The sequence below is a fragment of the Scatophagus argus genome, chromosome 6, assembly GCF_020382885.2.
Source record: "Scatophagus argus isolate fScaArg1 chromosome 6, fScaArg1.pri, whole genome shotgun sequence".
NCBI classification, from domain to species: Eukaryota; Metazoa; Chordata; class Actinopteri; family Scatophagidae; genus Scatophagus; species Scatophagus argus.
The window spans coordinates 20,658,952-20,676,128 of NC_058498.1; the positions used below are offsets into that span (position 1 = coordinate 20,658,952).

The 17,177-nt window shown below is 42.2% G+C and overlaps 2 protein-coding genes across 4 annotated transcripts; both read right to left on the reverse strand.

Moving 5' to 3' along the window:
- Positions 1 to 1,433: 1,433 nt before the first annotated feature.
- jade3 (jade family PHD finger 3) lies at positions 1,434 to 10,443 on the reverse strand. The gene is made up of 12 exons (XM_046391289.1): positions 10,211 to 10,443; positions 7,687 to 7,755; positions 7,488 to 7,547; positions 7,318 to 7,400; positions 7,071 to 7,228; positions 6,801 to 6,991; positions 6,387 to 6,598; positions 6,113 to 6,280; positions 5,906 to 6,022; positions 4,286 to 4,744; positions 3,283 to 3,400; positions 1,434 to 3,157 (listed from the first exon to the last, which is right to left on the reverse strand). The coding sequence occupies exons 3-12, from the start codon at positions 7,534 to 7,536 to the stop codon at positions 2,343 to 2,345; spliced, it is 2,370 nt and encodes a 789-aa protein (XP_046247245.1). The 5' UTR covers positions 7,537 to 7,547; positions 7,687 to 7,755; positions 10,211 to 10,443; the 3' UTR covers positions 1,434 to 2,342.
- A 108-nt stretch (positions 10,444 to 10,551) lies between these two features.
- On the reverse strand, positions 10,552 to 15,872 carry rp2 (RP2 activator of ARL3 GTPase). Of its 3 annotated transcripts, none has more exons than XM_046391299.1 (5): positions 15,552 to 15,872; positions 13,758 to 14,426; positions 12,878 to 12,992; positions 12,361 to 12,446; positions 10,552 to 12,251 (listed from the first exon to the last, which is right to left on the reverse strand). In XM_046391299.1, the coding sequence occupies exons 1-5, from the start codon at positions 15,714 to 15,716 to the stop codon at positions 12,168 to 12,170; spliced, it is 1,119 nt and encodes a 372-aa protein (XP_046247255.1). In that variant the 5' UTR covers positions 15,717 to 15,872; the 3' UTR covers positions 10,552 to 12,167. The 3 variants fall into 3 exon arrangements, with proteins under 3 accessions (XP_046247255.1, XP_046247256.1, XP_046247257.1); XM_046391300.1 differs by lacking the exon at positions 15,552 to 15,872 and adding an exon at positions 15,081 to 15,299; XM_046391301.1 differs by lacking the exon at positions 15,552 to 15,872 and adding an exon at positions 14,895 to 15,047.
- Positions 15,873 to 17,177: the final 1,305 nt, after the last annotated feature.

A 17,177-nucleotide genomic window follows, 5' to 3' on the forward strand; every position in this document is an offset into this window, starting at 1 on the left:
ATGTCAACCAAACATCCAAACATGCAGCTAACGAATGAATCTTAGCTCTAAGCCGTTTAAAGTTGAAGACTGATTTATGGGTGGATGTCATGATGTAAGTGGCTGAAACGGACTGGTTCAAGCTCGTGTAAATCCCAGCTATGTTCAGATGTTTCTGAATGTGCTCAAGTGCAAATTCTGTCAAATATTTGGCTTAAGGATGCCACCCACATGCTATGTGTGTCTTTCATGTTAGGATTTATATATTTTGACCTTTAATATCAATAGGGAATGATTTTTAAACATAGACCTTTGTACACAAATGTGCTTCCTAAGAGATAATTGATTAAATTGTCTGTTGTTTACCATAATTTGGTTGGTCAGGCCTTCCTCACCTCCTCAAGCAGATCAATAGACCCTGAAACAGCACTAAGCAGTGTGGTGAGGCAAACTAGACAAACTGTTCAATAACACGTGACTTTCTGACTGTGGATCAAACCACACCAGAGCTTTCAGTTCTCTGCCTCTCTGCTAGAAGCCTTTAGCCCCACCACACATTGTGACTTCAGCAGTGAAAGTTTCAATTAATAACAAATACCGTCACTGCATTTCATTTGGTGTTGCCACTTACAGGGTCTCGGTATTATAGTGCTGGCTAACCAGCATTCCACAACTGAATAGTTTTCACTCATTAATGTTATTAATAATATCTGTACTTTTTCTGCTTAGTCTTCTGTGAAAAAGGCCCACATATACCGATCAACTGCAACATGAATACCACCAGCTTAATATTTTGCAAGTCCCCCTTGTGCTGCCAAAGCAGGCATCGGTGTATGTCAGGGACAGCTTAATGACTCCACATTAAACGCGCTGCCTACAGTGGTGGCTGACAAGTGTGACAATACTGCCATCTAGCGTTCCCTTCACACAACTGCTACAAAATCATCAGTGGTACACAACGACACCAAGCTATTCTACAGACGTTTTGACAGTAAGTCATTCATTTTCTTCTTTTTTTTCCAATTCCCAACCCACTTCAGTCACAGCAGTGTTTTCACACAATACAATTAAAAGGCCAAAATAGCAAACTGCATTTAGGCAGTTTTCATTTAAACAGTGGGGATGTAGTGCACAGACCACTCAACAAATCCTTCACTACACAATGTATAACATTTATTTGTAAAACTGTTACACTGATATGGTTAAATGCGAAAAATTGACACCAGCTTGTTGTGATGAAATTGCTTTCCTCAACTGTTCTAAAACCCACTCCTCATGTGCGTTACTGATGTGGCAACAGGTTAAATTTCATCTGCTTCCTCTTACCTCACTTGAAAAAGAAATCCGAGTAGACCTCATTCTGAGAGCCAACAGAGGTTCAGGGTGTTTTTCAATAACCCATAAATTATACTAAGTGAATACTGATACCAAAAAGTACTGAAAGTTGACACTGATTGCTTGGTCAGATTATTTATTCTTCATTCATTTATTGTCAGAAAAAATGACACAAGTAACATAAAAGACTGCAAATATGAGAAGTTCCAAAGTCTGTAATAATCAAGGCTTATCATGTGATGATCCGAGACCAATAACAAAGGCAACCAATTACATATCTGTACTCAGTCTTTGCTTTGATGCATCCAAGTTCAACTATGTTACTGAAGGATACCTCAGGGAATGTAATCATACTCTCTTGCATACATTTTCTCTGATTCTGAGAGCAGAACTCAAATACCTTTCTATGATCCTCTAATCTAACCAGGATGTGACTAAAGGTACTAACAGTGTGAAACTGCATTCCTACACACAAAAGGCATTTGTGTTTGTAAAAAACGACCTCACTACCGACAAATATAAAAGGTCACCAGGTCAGTTTATCACCTGTGGGCAAACAGGTTAACTGTAACAGGCAGTGTGCAACAAACAGTTGCAGCAGATACTAGAATTTACTACAAAATTCCCATCTGGCATATTGGTTTGAATTACTGCATCACTTACATTATTTACATCCCAATTTGAACATCTTATGCACAGCAGATTTAATCAAAGGCAAACTGAACCTGTGTGTGGAGGAGCAGGAGTGTTTAATACAAAGTAGAGTACAAAAATGCAATGCTAGCCATGATAATCTCAGAAGACTGACTGATTTGTTCATCTCAAACCAACACCAACCACTTTTTTTTTGTGAATTCTTCTGGGGGATGTTCTTGATGACCCTTCATGCAGTTTTTCCTTTGCATGTGCAGCACCAGGAGCACTGGGTCTTCGATCCCTGATGGAGATGTGTTCGCAGAGATGGCCTGGCACTCGGGAAGACAGTCAGGAAAGAACAGCGGCAGTGAGTCAAGAGACAAAAACAGCTGTCACCTCTGCATCGGGTGTCTGGAACCCAGCGATTGTTTCCCATGACTGATCCCTTTCCTTGGAGCGTCTGGCTGAGGCAGCCCGACCTGCCGCCTGTGCCTCCCTTTGGCCTCTGGCTCTGAGTCACTGAGCTCCAAGTCGGGACAGTAGCCGTCACTGTCCTGGTACGACCGTGCGCTTTTCACTTTGTGTTCGGACATGGGTTTAGTCCACGGTCTCTCCTTAGTCGAGCCCTCTCGAGACAGTTTGTCAGAGGCACGCAGGTCCTCTGTGGTCCGTACCAGGTTAATAGTCGCCTCTTTAAAGGACCTGCCAAAGTGCTCCATGGCAGACTTGCGAAAGCTGCTTTTACTGAAAGCCTGATGTGAAGCATTCTGGTCATTGGGCGTCTGGCAAGAACTGTCCTTCTGAGACACAAACTTCTCAAAGAGGCCGTTAGACTTAGTCACACAGGCTTGTTCTTGGTCCAGTTTGCTGTTACTGTTGGAGGAGTGGCCGTGGAGCGCAGCGTGCAGGGCTAAAGGTTTGCCTGTGGGTTTTACTGGCAGCACTGAGCTGCTTGAGGATGACAGGCGCCCATTTGAGCGCTCCTCTCTCCGACCACGTCCATGCAGCTGAGGCTTCCCCTGACCCAGCCCTTCACCTGCATGTTCAGTCACATTGCCACTATTGTCTATGCAGAGCGGCCCATTGCCAGATTTGGAACTGGGATTTCCATTTCCAAGGCTAGAGGATTTGGGCATTTTCAGCTTCAGGGTTATCCTCGGAGGGGGACGAAACAGCATACTCTCCACTGGGTATGAAGAAGGCAGACCTGATGACGAAGAAAGGTGTTCAACACTCAAATATCTACATAGTACATCAGTATTAATGGAATCAATTATTCACAATTATTCTAAAATGTGTCCTTGGAATGACATAGCACAGCAGATAGCTCACCAGCAGAGGCCTCCTGGTTCACAAGCTTCACGTGTAAGTTAAACATCTGCTCCTGGGCTTTACTCTGCAGCAGCTTCAGCTTCTCCCTCCGACTCACCATGTAACACAAATTTCTTACCTGCACAATGAGGAAAATGAAAAATCTAACTCTGTTCGATAACAACGAGTACATGTCTGTAAAGCTCTTTCCAGTTCTCTGCTCCCTCTCACACCACACTGATCTGACTACACATGCCTGAGATTTGTTGATGGCCATAAATATGTACAGGTACGTTTTCTGACACAAATGTATTGTCTCAATTTATATAATTTTGACAACAGTTTAAAAGCAGTCACTACAAATCTAAATTCAGTACAAATGTAAAACAGACTGTTGGCCTAACAAAACAAGACGTGACAGTGGGCTTTACTCACTATTTTCTAACATTTTAAACTCTCAGAATAATTGAGCAGCCACATTAGGATTCACCATTGCAGTCACCAAATACAGCCCTGTTAATTTTTACCTCCATTTCTCTGACTTGACTCTGATCAGCAATTTTCATGTCCTGCCACAACACTAAAATGTTGTTTTGAAGCCATTCATGGCTTTATGTGTTGTGTGGTTGTCTTGCTGGAAAATATTTTTCCAAGTGGCAAATGTCTTTCAGACTGCAGAAACTTTTCCTCCAGGATCTCTCCAAAATTTTTCATCCATTTTATCTTTACTTTCACATGCCCTCTGAGGCCTGCAGGAGTTGTGTTTCTGCTGATGTGCACAGATCGATTTGTAGAGATCTGATTTAAACAGGGATCCATGTTGTATTAAAACAAACAAACACACAAACAAACAAACACAAAAACACTTAAGGAGGTGAATATTTTCTAGACAACAAATGAAATATGTTATAATGGGTTATACTCAAAGCTATCAGAACAATGATAGAGCAGTCATCAACTACCACAGGGAGCTCGCACACTCGCACGCACACACACACACGCACACACACAAAAAGGCACCTACCCTCTCCAAATCTTGCCGCAGGTGCATGAACATCCGCATGCGTGTGTGGATGCTGTCCTCCTGAGGCTGCAGCGCCACGTTCTCCTCCTCCTCCTTAGGAGGCAGCAGAGCTTTGTTAAAGTTAGCTTTCCTCTTCAGCTTCCAGTACTGATAGATGAAGTCTGCCAGGTGCTCAGAGAGCCCGAGGGCCTGAGCCAGCTCCTCCAGCTGGATTAGAGTGCAGAAGTCCTCCTGCAGCTCCTGCAGTCTCTGTGCCCGCTGGCCCACCTTCTCTGCCTCAGCGGGGGGCTTAGAACGTGCTGGGCTCAGGCCAGCCTCACCAGTCTTAGACTTGCTGTGTTTGAGGCAGTAAGACTTGAATTTGACTTCATCTCCTTCATCCAGGATGGTCTTCATCTCCAGGCTGTGCTCAAAGGCACATGTCACATGGAAAGGAGTGGTGCAGTTCTTTACAGAGCACTGTGAAAAGGGCAGACGGGTTATTATGTTTACATGGACTGCAACATGCTTACTGCACGCTACTATAGTTTAATAAAGACAACGTTTTGATCCGTGTCAGGTCAGAATGTTTGAAAAACAATAAGCACATGTATGCATCATGCACACTGGTAGGCTAACCAGCTCTACAAATGTCTGTACTACAAAGACCGTTCAACATACCAGGGATACCTTTTCAATAAGTGGTCTGACTTCACTAACCCTAACAATCACAATCTCACTAAGCTGTCCCAACTCAATAAGCCAACCCACGATTTTTCAATGTAGTCATGAGCACAATCACAAACATCAGCAAGTCTACTGGCAGCAGATTAACATGTTAGAAAAGAAGAGCAAAATATAATATTAAGCAAATATGAAGGTGTTAAACACATAATCCACGCTGAAAGCAACATGGTCTCAGCTGCCCAGTACAGGAGGACAGATGGCACAAAAAAAAATCTCAGGATGTCTGAATGTGTAAATTACAAAAGACACACACAGCAATCCGAGGAAGGGCCGTGTGCCCCAAATGTCATGCGGCAGCGAATAAAAGCTCTTTCAGCGGGAGCTTTTTGGTGTGCAGTTCTCTCTTCTTATCAGCTCTCATCACTGGCCCATCATTAGGGCATGAGATCTGATTATAAACGCATTTGTGTATTCCATTAGATTAATAAGTTGTGTAGATGTATTCTTCTGGCATGTAGCCTGTTGCTCTTTCAACTGCAGCCTCCTCTATGTCAAACAGACTTGGGAGCAAATAAATGAAAATATAAGAGCATAACTTAGTGGTAACTAGGTTTACTTTCATATCTTTTAAGTGCGGCAAGAACAAGGCTTTGGTTCTTCAGTCTCTGTTGATACGATATGTGATATGCCCCTGTGTTCCACTAGTAGCATGGAATAAGTTTTTTCATATGTTAGTCTTTGTGAGAAGCCAAAACGAGTCCTGCTTTGTTCGGTGCATGTTCTCAGATGGTGAACAGACTGAGATAGGGTAGAGATTTCGGGTGGTCTATGCCTTTAATTCAACAAAGCTAACCGGATGAAGGTGTTGTGCACCATGAGCACTGCAGGAATCGATATTGCATTAATCAGTTGTAGGTTTAAGTGCACTCAGTGAGAACACAGAGCCACACTCACCTGGATACAGGCGCCTGTCTTTAATTTACACAGGCTGCAGATGAGAGACCAACGGCTGGGTGGGATGTGGGACACTTTGGTGATGGGCTCCATCCTCTCGGGACAAGCGATGCTCACCTACAGAGAGGGAAATATACAGTATGTTGAGGTGATTTAAGATTTACTGTGGAATAGAAAGAGGTTAAGGCTAAGTGTTTGTTTATTTACCTCTGGTATCCACAGAGCACAGCTGACATGTGCCCACTTGGTGCCTGCACGCGTTGCCTTCATGGCACCGCCCTTCTTTGGACACAGAAGGCACTGAGGGTCGATACCGAGCACACATGTCCTGCACAGCCAGTTTCCAATAGGCACTTTGACTATGCCGTAACAAGCCTGTTGGGACAGCAGCAGGTTGGACGGTTTGGTGGCCAATATGATATTTAAAGTAAGTCAGTGTGTAACACAATAAAACACAATGAATGTGTGTACTCCTGTTTACCTGGTGCACACAGATGTTGCACTTGTCACAGAACACCATGTCATTCCCCTCCTCGCTGTCGGGGGATCGGCACACATCGCAGATGACGTCCTCGTCGTATTCAATCCCCAGGCCTTCCACTGTCTCGATGGCATGGTTCATGTTGTCATGGCACTGCCTCTCCAGGGCCTCCATGGCACGTTCCATTGTCAGCTCGTCTATGGGCTCCTCCCCTGGAAGACAAACAAGAGCAAAACCCCACATGGTCAGAGAAAACCCAGCAGACTGATGGGGCATCACGAATCCAAATCTTAATACTCTTAATTCAAGCTTAGCAGACAGATGTCTGTGTCTGCAGATAGTGACTTTGCTGTCCAACAAACAGGGCAATGTGAATTTCACGGCAGATTATCCCATCATCATCCGGTCCCTCACCCATGCGATCGAGCTCTCTGTTGAGCGTGTGCAGCCAGTAAAGGTCCACATCGTCCAGATCGTAGCGACACATAGCCTCTGCCAGCTCTCTGATGTTGATATAACCCAGTTCTGTTGATTCCTGGCTCGAGCACTGGATGTACTTCCTCTGGTGAGAGTAAAGCACCTCCTTGGGCTTCTCTGCAATAACTCTGAACACAGAAGACATGATCAGTGATTGTTCAGACTGGTTTGTCCACTGGGGAACCTCTGGGAGTCTAATGGTGGTACCTGACTGACGGCTCTGGGATGGTGTCTGGACTTGCAAGCACCTGGACTCCCTTCTCCCACTCCTGCTTCCAGGTGTCTGCCAGCAGGTAGCAGTCCTCTGGGGACACATGGTGGGAGTCAGGCAGCTTCATGGCACTGATCAGGTCTTTTCTGAACACCTGTGGGAGTGGCACACTATCAATCAAAGAGCGCTCCTTGCGTTTGACAACACTCAGCACAGGATCTGAGGCCAAGCAGTGGAACTCACTTCAGCTGGTTTCTTCTGGTTGGAGGCGGGGGTTCCAGGTTTACTGCCATTCTTGTTGGAGGAGCAGAAGGAGGTAGAGGGACCTAAACAAGCGTAGAGGGTGTGAATAAAAGAGAAGCTGAGGAAAAAGTCCAATTTAGGTTATGTGGTCTTTAAGATAGATGACTCACTCTCATTGTCAGAACTGTCGCTGCTGCTTGATGACCGGAGACGTTTCATCCTGTAAGATCCTGCAGAAGAAGAGGGAGGACAGACATTAAGGACTGCATAGGGATTATAACTGTGTGTTTAATAGCACTAGCAAAACTTAAAAAAAAAACCTCTTTCACTGGACCACCTGAGTTATCCAGAGAGAAAACAGTAACTCACCATAAATTTCCAGTTGAAAAGCATGCTAGTAGATTCCTGTGGTAGATCCTTAACCACTTAAGTTCGTGCCTGCAAATAAGAAATATGTCATCCCAACAAGCAAGTAGGTGTGAAAGAAAAAGATGCAGAAGGAGCAAAGGTTTAATGTTTTTATTTGCTGGAAAACTAACTGTGAAACACTGAGTATAGTGACTTACTGATTGTACCGAAAGCATTTAGCAAACAGAACCGCTGTAAGCGTGAATGCAATATTAAGACCCTAATTTTTTTGCATTTATTTTTAAAATGTTGACAGCTTAAAGTGAAGGAAAGCAGAGCAGACAGGCGCACAGTATGCATGTGCCTTTAGCCAACTGATCCACTGGGACAACTCATTAAAAGGTTTCTAAACAGCGAGGAACTCAAACACACAGCAGCCACAAATACAGTAGTACGCTGTTTCAACAGACAGGACATGCCTCACATTCCCCATGAGGACAGGAGGGGTAGGAGGGGGCATGGAGCCAACTCCACTCCATACCATAGTATGAGTATGAGCCCTCGAGTTGTCGGTCGAGGTTATCCGTTATAAATAAGTTGCACAAGTCGGTGTTAAACAGCGGATAACGTTCAACCGCTGAGTGTAGATTTTTTTTTATTTGTCCAGAATCCTGACAGTGTTGTATCTCACAGATTGACGCTGGTGCTCTATGAACTACAGCTAACAATTCTTTTCATTATGGATTAACCTACTGAATATTTTACTGATTAATCAATCAATCATTTAGGCTATAATATATCAAAACTTGTGACAAACGCTCATCACAGTTTCCTAGAGCCAAAAAACTCTGACTCATTTACTGTCATTAATGACAAAGAAAAGCTTTAAGAAACTGGAACCAGCAAATGTTTGAAAAATGACTGAAATGATGTAGCGTCAAAATAGTTGCCAAACTGACCAGTTGTTGCAGCTCTACTGGTTACAATGTCCGAACAAGGGCTACAGTCTGATCACAGTGACTCTTCAGAAACAACTTGACCATCAGCAGTTGTACCAGGATGCTTCTTGACTAAATCTCAGTGCTATTTTTAACATAAAATCAGTCAACACAAACCACCACAGGACACTGTGTGTTCACCTCCACAGCAGAGCCTGTTGTGGCGGCACTCAAAATGCCTGACATCTGTCCCTGACACGAGTTGCCATCTCTGAAAGCAGCAAGCGTTGTGTGTTCAGTTACTTGAGACTGATAAATTAATGAAGGGTGAACAGTAAATAACACTGTGAAGTCTGACCCTTTCAAATATAATCAAGATAAAATGCATGGATAAACCTTACTGACAATTAATCAGACAAGTAAGTAATGTTACCCTGTGACTCCTTGTGTCTCCATTCCACCTGTTCAGTTCTATTAGGAAATACATGAATTTCTACATGATTTTTTAAAAGTTTCTTGGTCATTTTTGTGCCCTAAAAGTACTTAAGCAAGGAAGTGATTTGATGACTGCTGATATTCTATTAATTTTTTAAAACTTGATACTTTTCCCTCTGTTTTAAGTCATTGTACACTGAATATCTTTGGGGTTTGGTTTGGACTCTTTAATGGTGACTGGCAAGTGTCACATTTTTCTAAAATTTAAGACTTAACAAATAAATCAACAGTGGAAATAATCACTGGTTACAACACTTACGTGCCCGTTCGCTGTGTTTTTATGAGTTTAGGTTATGAGGATGTTTGTACTACAAACTAAGTTCGTGACAGACAATTACTTAAAACGTTAAGTGTTGCTGAAGACAGAGACAGAGAAGACAAACCACCACAGTTTGTGTCAGAACTGTACTCCAGCCTTACTTATATAATTACTTCTATCAGGTACATTACAGTTTAATCATAGGCACCTCCAGTTCAGGAAACTGACTCATTCACCGCATGTCAGCTAGCATGAGCACATCTTTATGTCCCACTCCTATGAACTGGTTATATGCACGGATGTGACATCACACTGATATGGGTTTCTGACTATCAGGAAACATTTCTTGTTTACATTTCTTTCCTTGTGTATTCTGCTACAATTAATGTACTCATGTCCGGTCGCTGATCGTGAATAGTGTGGGCTACAAGGAGACTGAGAGCTTCAGAAAAATAAACCCGTAAAGAGCCAAGAGGCAGCCCTGCCCAAAGAGCCTTGTTGGCGCCAAACACACATACACACAGGCAGGCAGGCCTGCAGCGGGCTGCACTGCAGGCTGTGGAGAAATCAAACATGGGCGCCACCATCATACAAAGATGTCACTTCCTAAAGCCATTAAGCCTAATATTCATACAGCTCAGCTGGGTTTATTATTCAAGGTAGGGACCTGTGACGTATCAGAAACATGCTGACTTAATAGTCGCTAACATTAATGTAGTAAAGAAGCAGAAAGACTCCTGGGAAAGCAGAAAAGAGCAGGCCCCGTGGCCTGGATAAAGCATACAGGGCAAATCCTGGTACACTGAGCTGCACTGAACACACGAGCATATTGTTCACATTCCCCCCATCTTACCTTCAGCTCTCGTTCTGCTGTCCGCTTTATTGCAGCCACGTATCAGCCCACAGAAATGTCCAGCGTTTACCTATAAAAACAGTGGCGCTGCTTCCAGCTACAGATTAATTTTAGTTTTTTGTGTCCCACCACAGTGGGAACCTCCAGGGTTGCAATCTGTCCACCACCACGGCACAACAGCCCTATTGTACCGCGCGTCCCGCCGGGTCCTAAACCCCGCCACTTTCCCTCCAGCCTGGGTGCGCTTGATTAGTTTACTGGCGTCTCTCTTCATCCACACAGCACAGAAAAGTCCTCCACAATTGCGGCACATTGATATTAAATAACCAGCCAGTCAGCTGTGTTCTTTATCTTTTTTCTTTAATGTGATTCTTCCATTTCATAAAGACACTGCGTCATTTAAGTGTAGAAACAACAAATTACAGACAAATGTGCATTCACAAAGTCACATTCCTCTACAAAAACTTGTATGCTCAAATATAAAAGATTTACAAATACAAAATTATACCACAAGAAGTCCCTATGCATTTATATTTTATTAGAGAAATCTGTACAAAACTATTTCAGAGATCCAGCTAAATTTAGCCTTAACTGAAAATGCACTGTGTTGCCTGTTGCCACCAATAAATGAATAAATGATAGGTGCCATCACAGACTGGACGAGGTTAAGCTGTAAGCCATAGACAAGAACATTCAACAGTGATCCAAATAGGGAAAACGCTGTTTCAATTGGTGGAAGTCAAGTAGCTGAAGTGAAAACTGAAGAAGACAGCAAATCGTTAAAGAATTTCCGATTTCAAAATCCATGAGTCAGTGAATCAGTGGCTTCACTCCAGATTCACCCTAGAATTCAGTAATTTTATAATTATGTTATGTATATCTTTTTCCAGCTTAACACAAAAAGCATACAGTCAGACAGGAGTATTTACATTTGGGGATTGCTCAAAATGTTAAATTGCCCAGATTTATCTTAAAAAGTGATGGTTGCTCAGGTCACAAAGGAGAAACTAGAACTACATTAAGGGGGGAAGAATTATTTACTATATTATTATAATGGACACTTGCTACCTGCATTGGCTCAACTTTGTCACTTTGTAAGCAGCATCACTTTAACACACTGCTTTGTTTCCGTAAGGTCCCGTTAAGAGTATGATGAACATGTGAAAAGGCCGATGGCAAAAGGGAGCCTCTTGTTACGAAATTTTTACTAAAAATTCTAATAAAGACCATGAAAGTGTGTGTGTACAAAAACATTCAGTAGAGCGTATAAAACAAATATTAGAAAATAAAAAAATGGTCACACGAGTTGCCTACATCAAAAACTCAGCAGGAGTTTACACTGTTAAGTGTAAACGGATCAGTGGATCTGAATCGACAGCCAGATGCACTCTGATTTTCACAACTCAACTTTGGCCTAACGGATATAAATACAAATCTAGTTGTCATCTACACATCATGTCTCAAATGTACACATTTTAAACAAGTCCGTCATCTAAACCACATACACAAACAAATCCTCACAAGAAATAAAAATATGATTTATATACATAAAGTATTTTCACTTAGGCATTCTTGTGCTCATGTTTTTTCACTGCAATGACGGTTTCAGACAGTAAGGATAGTTTTAAATTAAAATGAATAACATCTACAGCAAAGAGCTACATTCACGATCAATAAAAGCAACAGAATTACTGAATACATTCATAGAAATATAAATAATCACAGCATTCTTAGCAACTATTGGATGTTAAATGGTTTTCAGCAACTCTTTTGGGATGATGTGGGCTGGTGGCTGATGAACCGAACTGTTTCACCCAAACCCTGTGATTAATGTTTTTCTTTCCTACCAAAATTTTGAAGACAAAAACAGGCAAATAATAATCCAACGCGACTCATAATCAAACGCTGCACAGCGGCGGTTTGGGGGGGGGGGGGGGGGCAGTTTATGTTTTGATATTCACAAGCCCATCTGCATGTCAGCGAAGTTGAAGAAGTTGTCCACATCTCGAGAGGACGTGTTTTTGTTCTCAGAGACAAAAACCTGTGGAGAAAAATACACAAAATACTTTCAAATTTTTGTCCTTAGAGAGAGAAAGAACTGATGTGTGTCAAACTGGAAAAGACACATGCCATATCTACAGTGCAGTTACCTTGGTCCCACTGAACACCTCATTAGCGATGCTCTTGCAGGCCTCCACAACTCCATCACCGTTCAGCTCGAGGGCAATGACAGGACCTGCAGTGATAAGACATGAAAGTCACAATCTTCCTACATTGGTGATTTACAAACACTCACAATATAAACCAAGTCACGTTCTTACTTCCAGGAGTTTATCAGACAGCAAGTTTGGTCTGACGGGGAGTGCAGTGTTTTGGTGAAAGAAAGCATCCAAAAGAAACAGCAGGAAGGGTTTTTGATATAATAGCTTATGAAAATAGTCATTATTTATGACCGTTGGAAGAACTGACCCTCTTAGCCAGATTTGGTGTTTTAAGACCCACAGTTCTTGCTTCACCCTGTTCTACTGTAGTACTTTGCAAATGCAAATGAGCACGCAGTAGCTGCAGGCTTCCAAAGCATTTCTGCAGAACAAGATCTAACAATCCTGGGTGAGTTACTGGGCAACAACAACAAAACAAAAAAGACCACAAAAAACAAGAAACTACCTTTGGTGATCCACTCCACAAGGTCCTCTGCACTGTTCTGAAACACTCTCTTCACATCCTCAGGTCGCATTGAGACCTCCTTCGTCTGGATCAGCACAAAACCTTTAGTTGTTGCCTGTGCACATGAGATGGAAAAAGTTAAACCATAAAATTCCAAGGTTTGCAGTGAGAACCATCAAGTACTTAAAGAACATGAATGCACACAGAGGAGATAAGCTGTAAAGATGAGTCTTTCAACATGATGCCTTGATTGTGGATCCACATAAGGATCCTGTCTCACGCTAATGCGACAGAGTTATGCATACTTTGGCAACAACACAAACATTACTGTAATGTTTAAGTAGCAACAAAGCCAATTTAGCATTTCAGATACAAGCCATTGAATGCATTTAGGTGCAACAGCCTCAATTTGAAAAAGTAGCACTTTAAAGTCAGATATACAATATATATATATATATACACTCAGAAGAAATAACTGGGTGGTTTGATAAGACTTGTTATCTTAAGCCCTTTTTCTTGGATGATGTAATGTTACCTTCTGTGAAAGTTAACGTGATATTGCAATTTGTTTAGCTTCATTTAACTAACCAATTTCAGACTGTAATATTTAGCTGCTTGATATTTAACTTCCATTCTTTCTCAACAATGATGCAGAATAGGATGTGTTAGTTAACACTGGTTTGCTTTTCTCTTGATTCAATCTGCATCATTTGCAAGCACGGTTAAAGCATGGCTGAGCGCACCCAGACTTCTAAAAACGTAATCAGTAAGGTAAGCTCTCATTCATCATAATCAACAACATTTTTCCATTCCCATCCTCGAGAAAGACTTGTAAACCAAATGAAACTGTTCACACTCCTGCTGTTTTCATTTTTCTCACCTCATCGATCATTTTTCGGGCGTTTGCAGTGGTGTACTCCCCAGCGAAGAAAACAAAGAGGCAGGACTCTTCACTGTCCTTACGCCTCCCTCCCTTTGTCAAAGGCACAATGCTGCGCGCAGGGTCAGTTAAGATTCGAACAGACTTGAATTCAGATTCAGCATCTGGGACAGGTACAAAATCCAGAACTGACGACGCCTCTGGCAACAAGCTCCAGTTGTTCTCTCCAGCCACCGGCGTGAAGTCATGGATGTTGCTCCAGTTGTTGTTGAATATGCTGAGCCCGGCATCCTTGAAGTGAAAGGCTAGCTCAGGGTAGTAGTACTGAAAGCAACCAAACTTCATTCCTGTAGATGACTCGATGATGGGCTGAGTGGCGCAGCACAAGAACACATCCATCTTTTTACAGTCCCGCGTGCGAAACTGCTGACAGGCCACCACACACTTGATGTCTTTACAGTCTCTGAAAAACACGCTGCCTTTGACAGGTCCTAGAACAATGCGGCAGTTGACACAGTCATCGATGGTGATGGTCGCTGAGTGGTCGAATACGTAGATGTTGCAGTTCTCACACTCCTGGATGACAAACTGTTGCCCATTCAGTTTGCCAGGCAGACGGCCCACTGTGACATCTTTGAGTCCTGTCAGCATGTAATCTTTAGGATCAACCTTTGTAAAGAGAAAGGTGACCAGATGAGTCTGTATTCACACAGACAATCAACGCATTTCAAGATCAGCACATTTTGAGATGCACCAAAATAACATTTTTGGAACCACATTTCCTCCTCCGTCCAATAACAACAGTGATTCTGATACTGAGCCTTAACTTCTGGACTAAATATACAATAAATAAATACATGATATAAACACATCAAGTGTTTACATCAATTTACGTCAAGCATTTGGTGCAAACATATCAAGTGTTTTAGCCATGCTGATACAAATTATGCATCGTATGTATTTTTAAATGTTTCATTAACATTACAGCTCTTTCATACACATATTTCATAGCTTGTTAAGTTGCAGGTATTCATCAAACCATTTTCTGAATCCACAACCAGATCATGCATGAGGCAGTGTATTATTTGGTGTACCACAATTGGGTGCAACATCCTATGAATCAAAACAGAAGTTCACCCGCGGTTAGTGAACGCCTATCGAGCCTGAACAAACGCGGTCAGCTGAGAAACAGTGAACTACACAGCGCTGCGTTGTAATCCGATAATGAGATAAGGCTGGAAGTGGAAGTGAGAAACACGCACACACACCCACACACACAGGCCCTGAAGCTAAAACTCTATAGTGTTTTCAACATATACTGACCACTGCATGACGCAATACTGGCTACTTAGGTGGCAGCTAACATGGAAAGCTCAATATTTTGCGACAGGAAGGGGGCGTGATAAATTGCTGCCGCGCGATGAATCTCAACAAGTAAACAGAGTTCGTTTTAACAGCTGCACCACTCAGGAAACCAGATTGGTAAAAATATATCAACGCACGATGACGTTAATGATTGGTACAACAGTATGTCCAACACTGGTTGGAACTACTAGAAGGCAGCTGAACATCTACGTTTTTGTTACACAAACCCCAGCGACATTTTTAATCTCTACTTGAAATTTAAGGTGTTTTAAATGCAGCTAACAGCATCCTTGGGACAATGTCCAATAATGTTAGCCACCTTAACACACAAGTAAATGGTGCTAAGCTGCAAAGTTGAGCTAGTTAAGGCTTCAAACTGATATGAGTTCGTTTTATTTTATCTCTTAACTCAGAGCTCATATGTGTTACCTTTTCTCTCTTATCCCAGCTGTACTGCTTCGGTGCCTCGTCGGTGTTGTTGCCAAGGGGAACCGCGTTGCTTGTCGTCGTAGTTTCGACAGTCGTTGTTGTCGGGGCACGATCCTCTTTTTCGGATGACTTTCTTTTGGATTTTTTGGAAAAGAAGCACCCCATTTTTATCTTTCAGCGGCGACCAGATAAGACCTGCTTTCTAAACGCAGCGTTAGCTTGGAGAACACGAGAAAATGTGAGCAGAGGCTTACATGCACTTTGGTTGACAAGATTTTTTCAGCTTCCTGTTTCCCAGCTTCGTTTCGCAACCAATCGGTACCGTGACACTCGTTACAACAGCCAATCATAGACGTGGATAGAGTGATGATTCTTGTAGAAGAGGCGTGCACTCATGAGACGTTTGGATACAAATGGATTTCCAGGATAAGAGTTTATTTTGTCAAATAGTTTAATGCTTTAATGTACACAAAACAATGAAGAGACGCAGACATATTCTTCACGAGTTCAATTTAATATTATAATATAAAAGCACAAAATTCTGCCATTGTGAAATATGATGGCATTTCATTGCTGATGAAATGAATTCCTCCTTCGTATTTTTTTCCTAGGACAAAATGCACTTACACGTCGCACGTTAAAAAGTAGGGTGTTTTCAAATTAGATTGACCCCGTCCTGACCACTTCCACCAACGGACAGTAAAGAGGATCACCCAGGTAAAATTAAACGGCTGAATTTACCAGACTATAGTTAACGCACCGCTATCCCCACATTGGTCACACCTCTCTGGGTGTAGTCTTTCCCACAAATAGTTGCTTTTGCGAGTTTAGGCTACTAGCTGGAGCATATTGGGCCACCTTATATAAAATGATATCGGACAGCGAAGTATCAAATCAAATTATGCAAAAATAATGGGAACGTGCGTTGTTTTACACACCATCCAGGTTTATATACTTATAGTTTATGTAGTGTAAGTGTTAAAAGGAACACAGACATGGACAACAAACCACAAACAACATGTAACCATGTCCAAGCAGACATCAGATTAGCCTGCAACTTAAGCCAGTAGGCCACTCTAATAATAGGTAATCCCCCATCATGCCTCCCTGACCTTCCTGTACATCCCATTTTCATCCTGTGTAACTACATGAACTTTTGAATGTATTCTTCAAATGCAAAATGCTATTCTAGTGAATTTACGGAGTAGATGGTGTCTGATAATGAAGCATTTGAGTATGTAATTTTATACAGTGTGATGCAAAATAATTGCTGGGTGACAAAGCAAAAGAGCCCATTGGTGGAGGTAGATCTGAAATTACTGGAAAAGCAGACACACAATTATTAAAGTCTTACGAACATTTTACCAGACTTCCTTTACTCCATCAACAGCTTGTTCTGCCAGTTATTGTGCTGACAAAAAATAAAACAGCATTTGCTGAATGTGGTCACTTATTGGCTTCCAAACGAAATGCATTTTCATCATGCATGGAGCAATGTTGAATCAATTTGAGAGGCACGGCCATTAAATGAGCATGGAACCTGCAACACCTCTGTTATTGCACATGATGGCACAAGGCATGGCTGGATTAACACTCTCTCTGTGGTTGATGTGTGCACCCCGTCAC

Bases quoted from the DNA above. Each gene is read 5' to 3' on its own strand.
- jade3 (XM_046391289.1), bottom strand. From the start codon at position 7,536: ATGAAACGTCTCCGGTCATCAAGCAGCAGCGACAGTTCTGACAATGAG. The intron at 6,599-6,800 runs GTGAGGGACCGG...TTTGTCTTCCAG, and splicing joins CAGAGAGCTCGATCGCATGG to GGGAGGAGCCCATAGACGAG. The intron at 3,158-3,282 runs GTGAGCTATCTG...CTTCGTCATCAG, and splicing joins GAACCAGGAGGCCTCTGCTG to GTCTGCCTTCTTCATACCCA.
- rp2 (XM_046391299.1), bottom strand. From the start codon at position 15,716: ATGGGGTGCTTCTTTTCCAAAAAATCCAAAAGAAAGTCATCCGAAAAA. The intron at 12,993-13,757 runs GTGAGAAAAATG...TCATGTGCACAG, and splicing joins CCCGAAAAATGATCGATGAG to GCAACAACTAAAGGTTTTGT. The intron at 12,252-12,360 runs GTAACTGCACTG...TTTTCTCCACAG, and splicing joins AGGTGTTCAGTGGGACCAAG to GTTTTTGTCTCTGAGAACAA.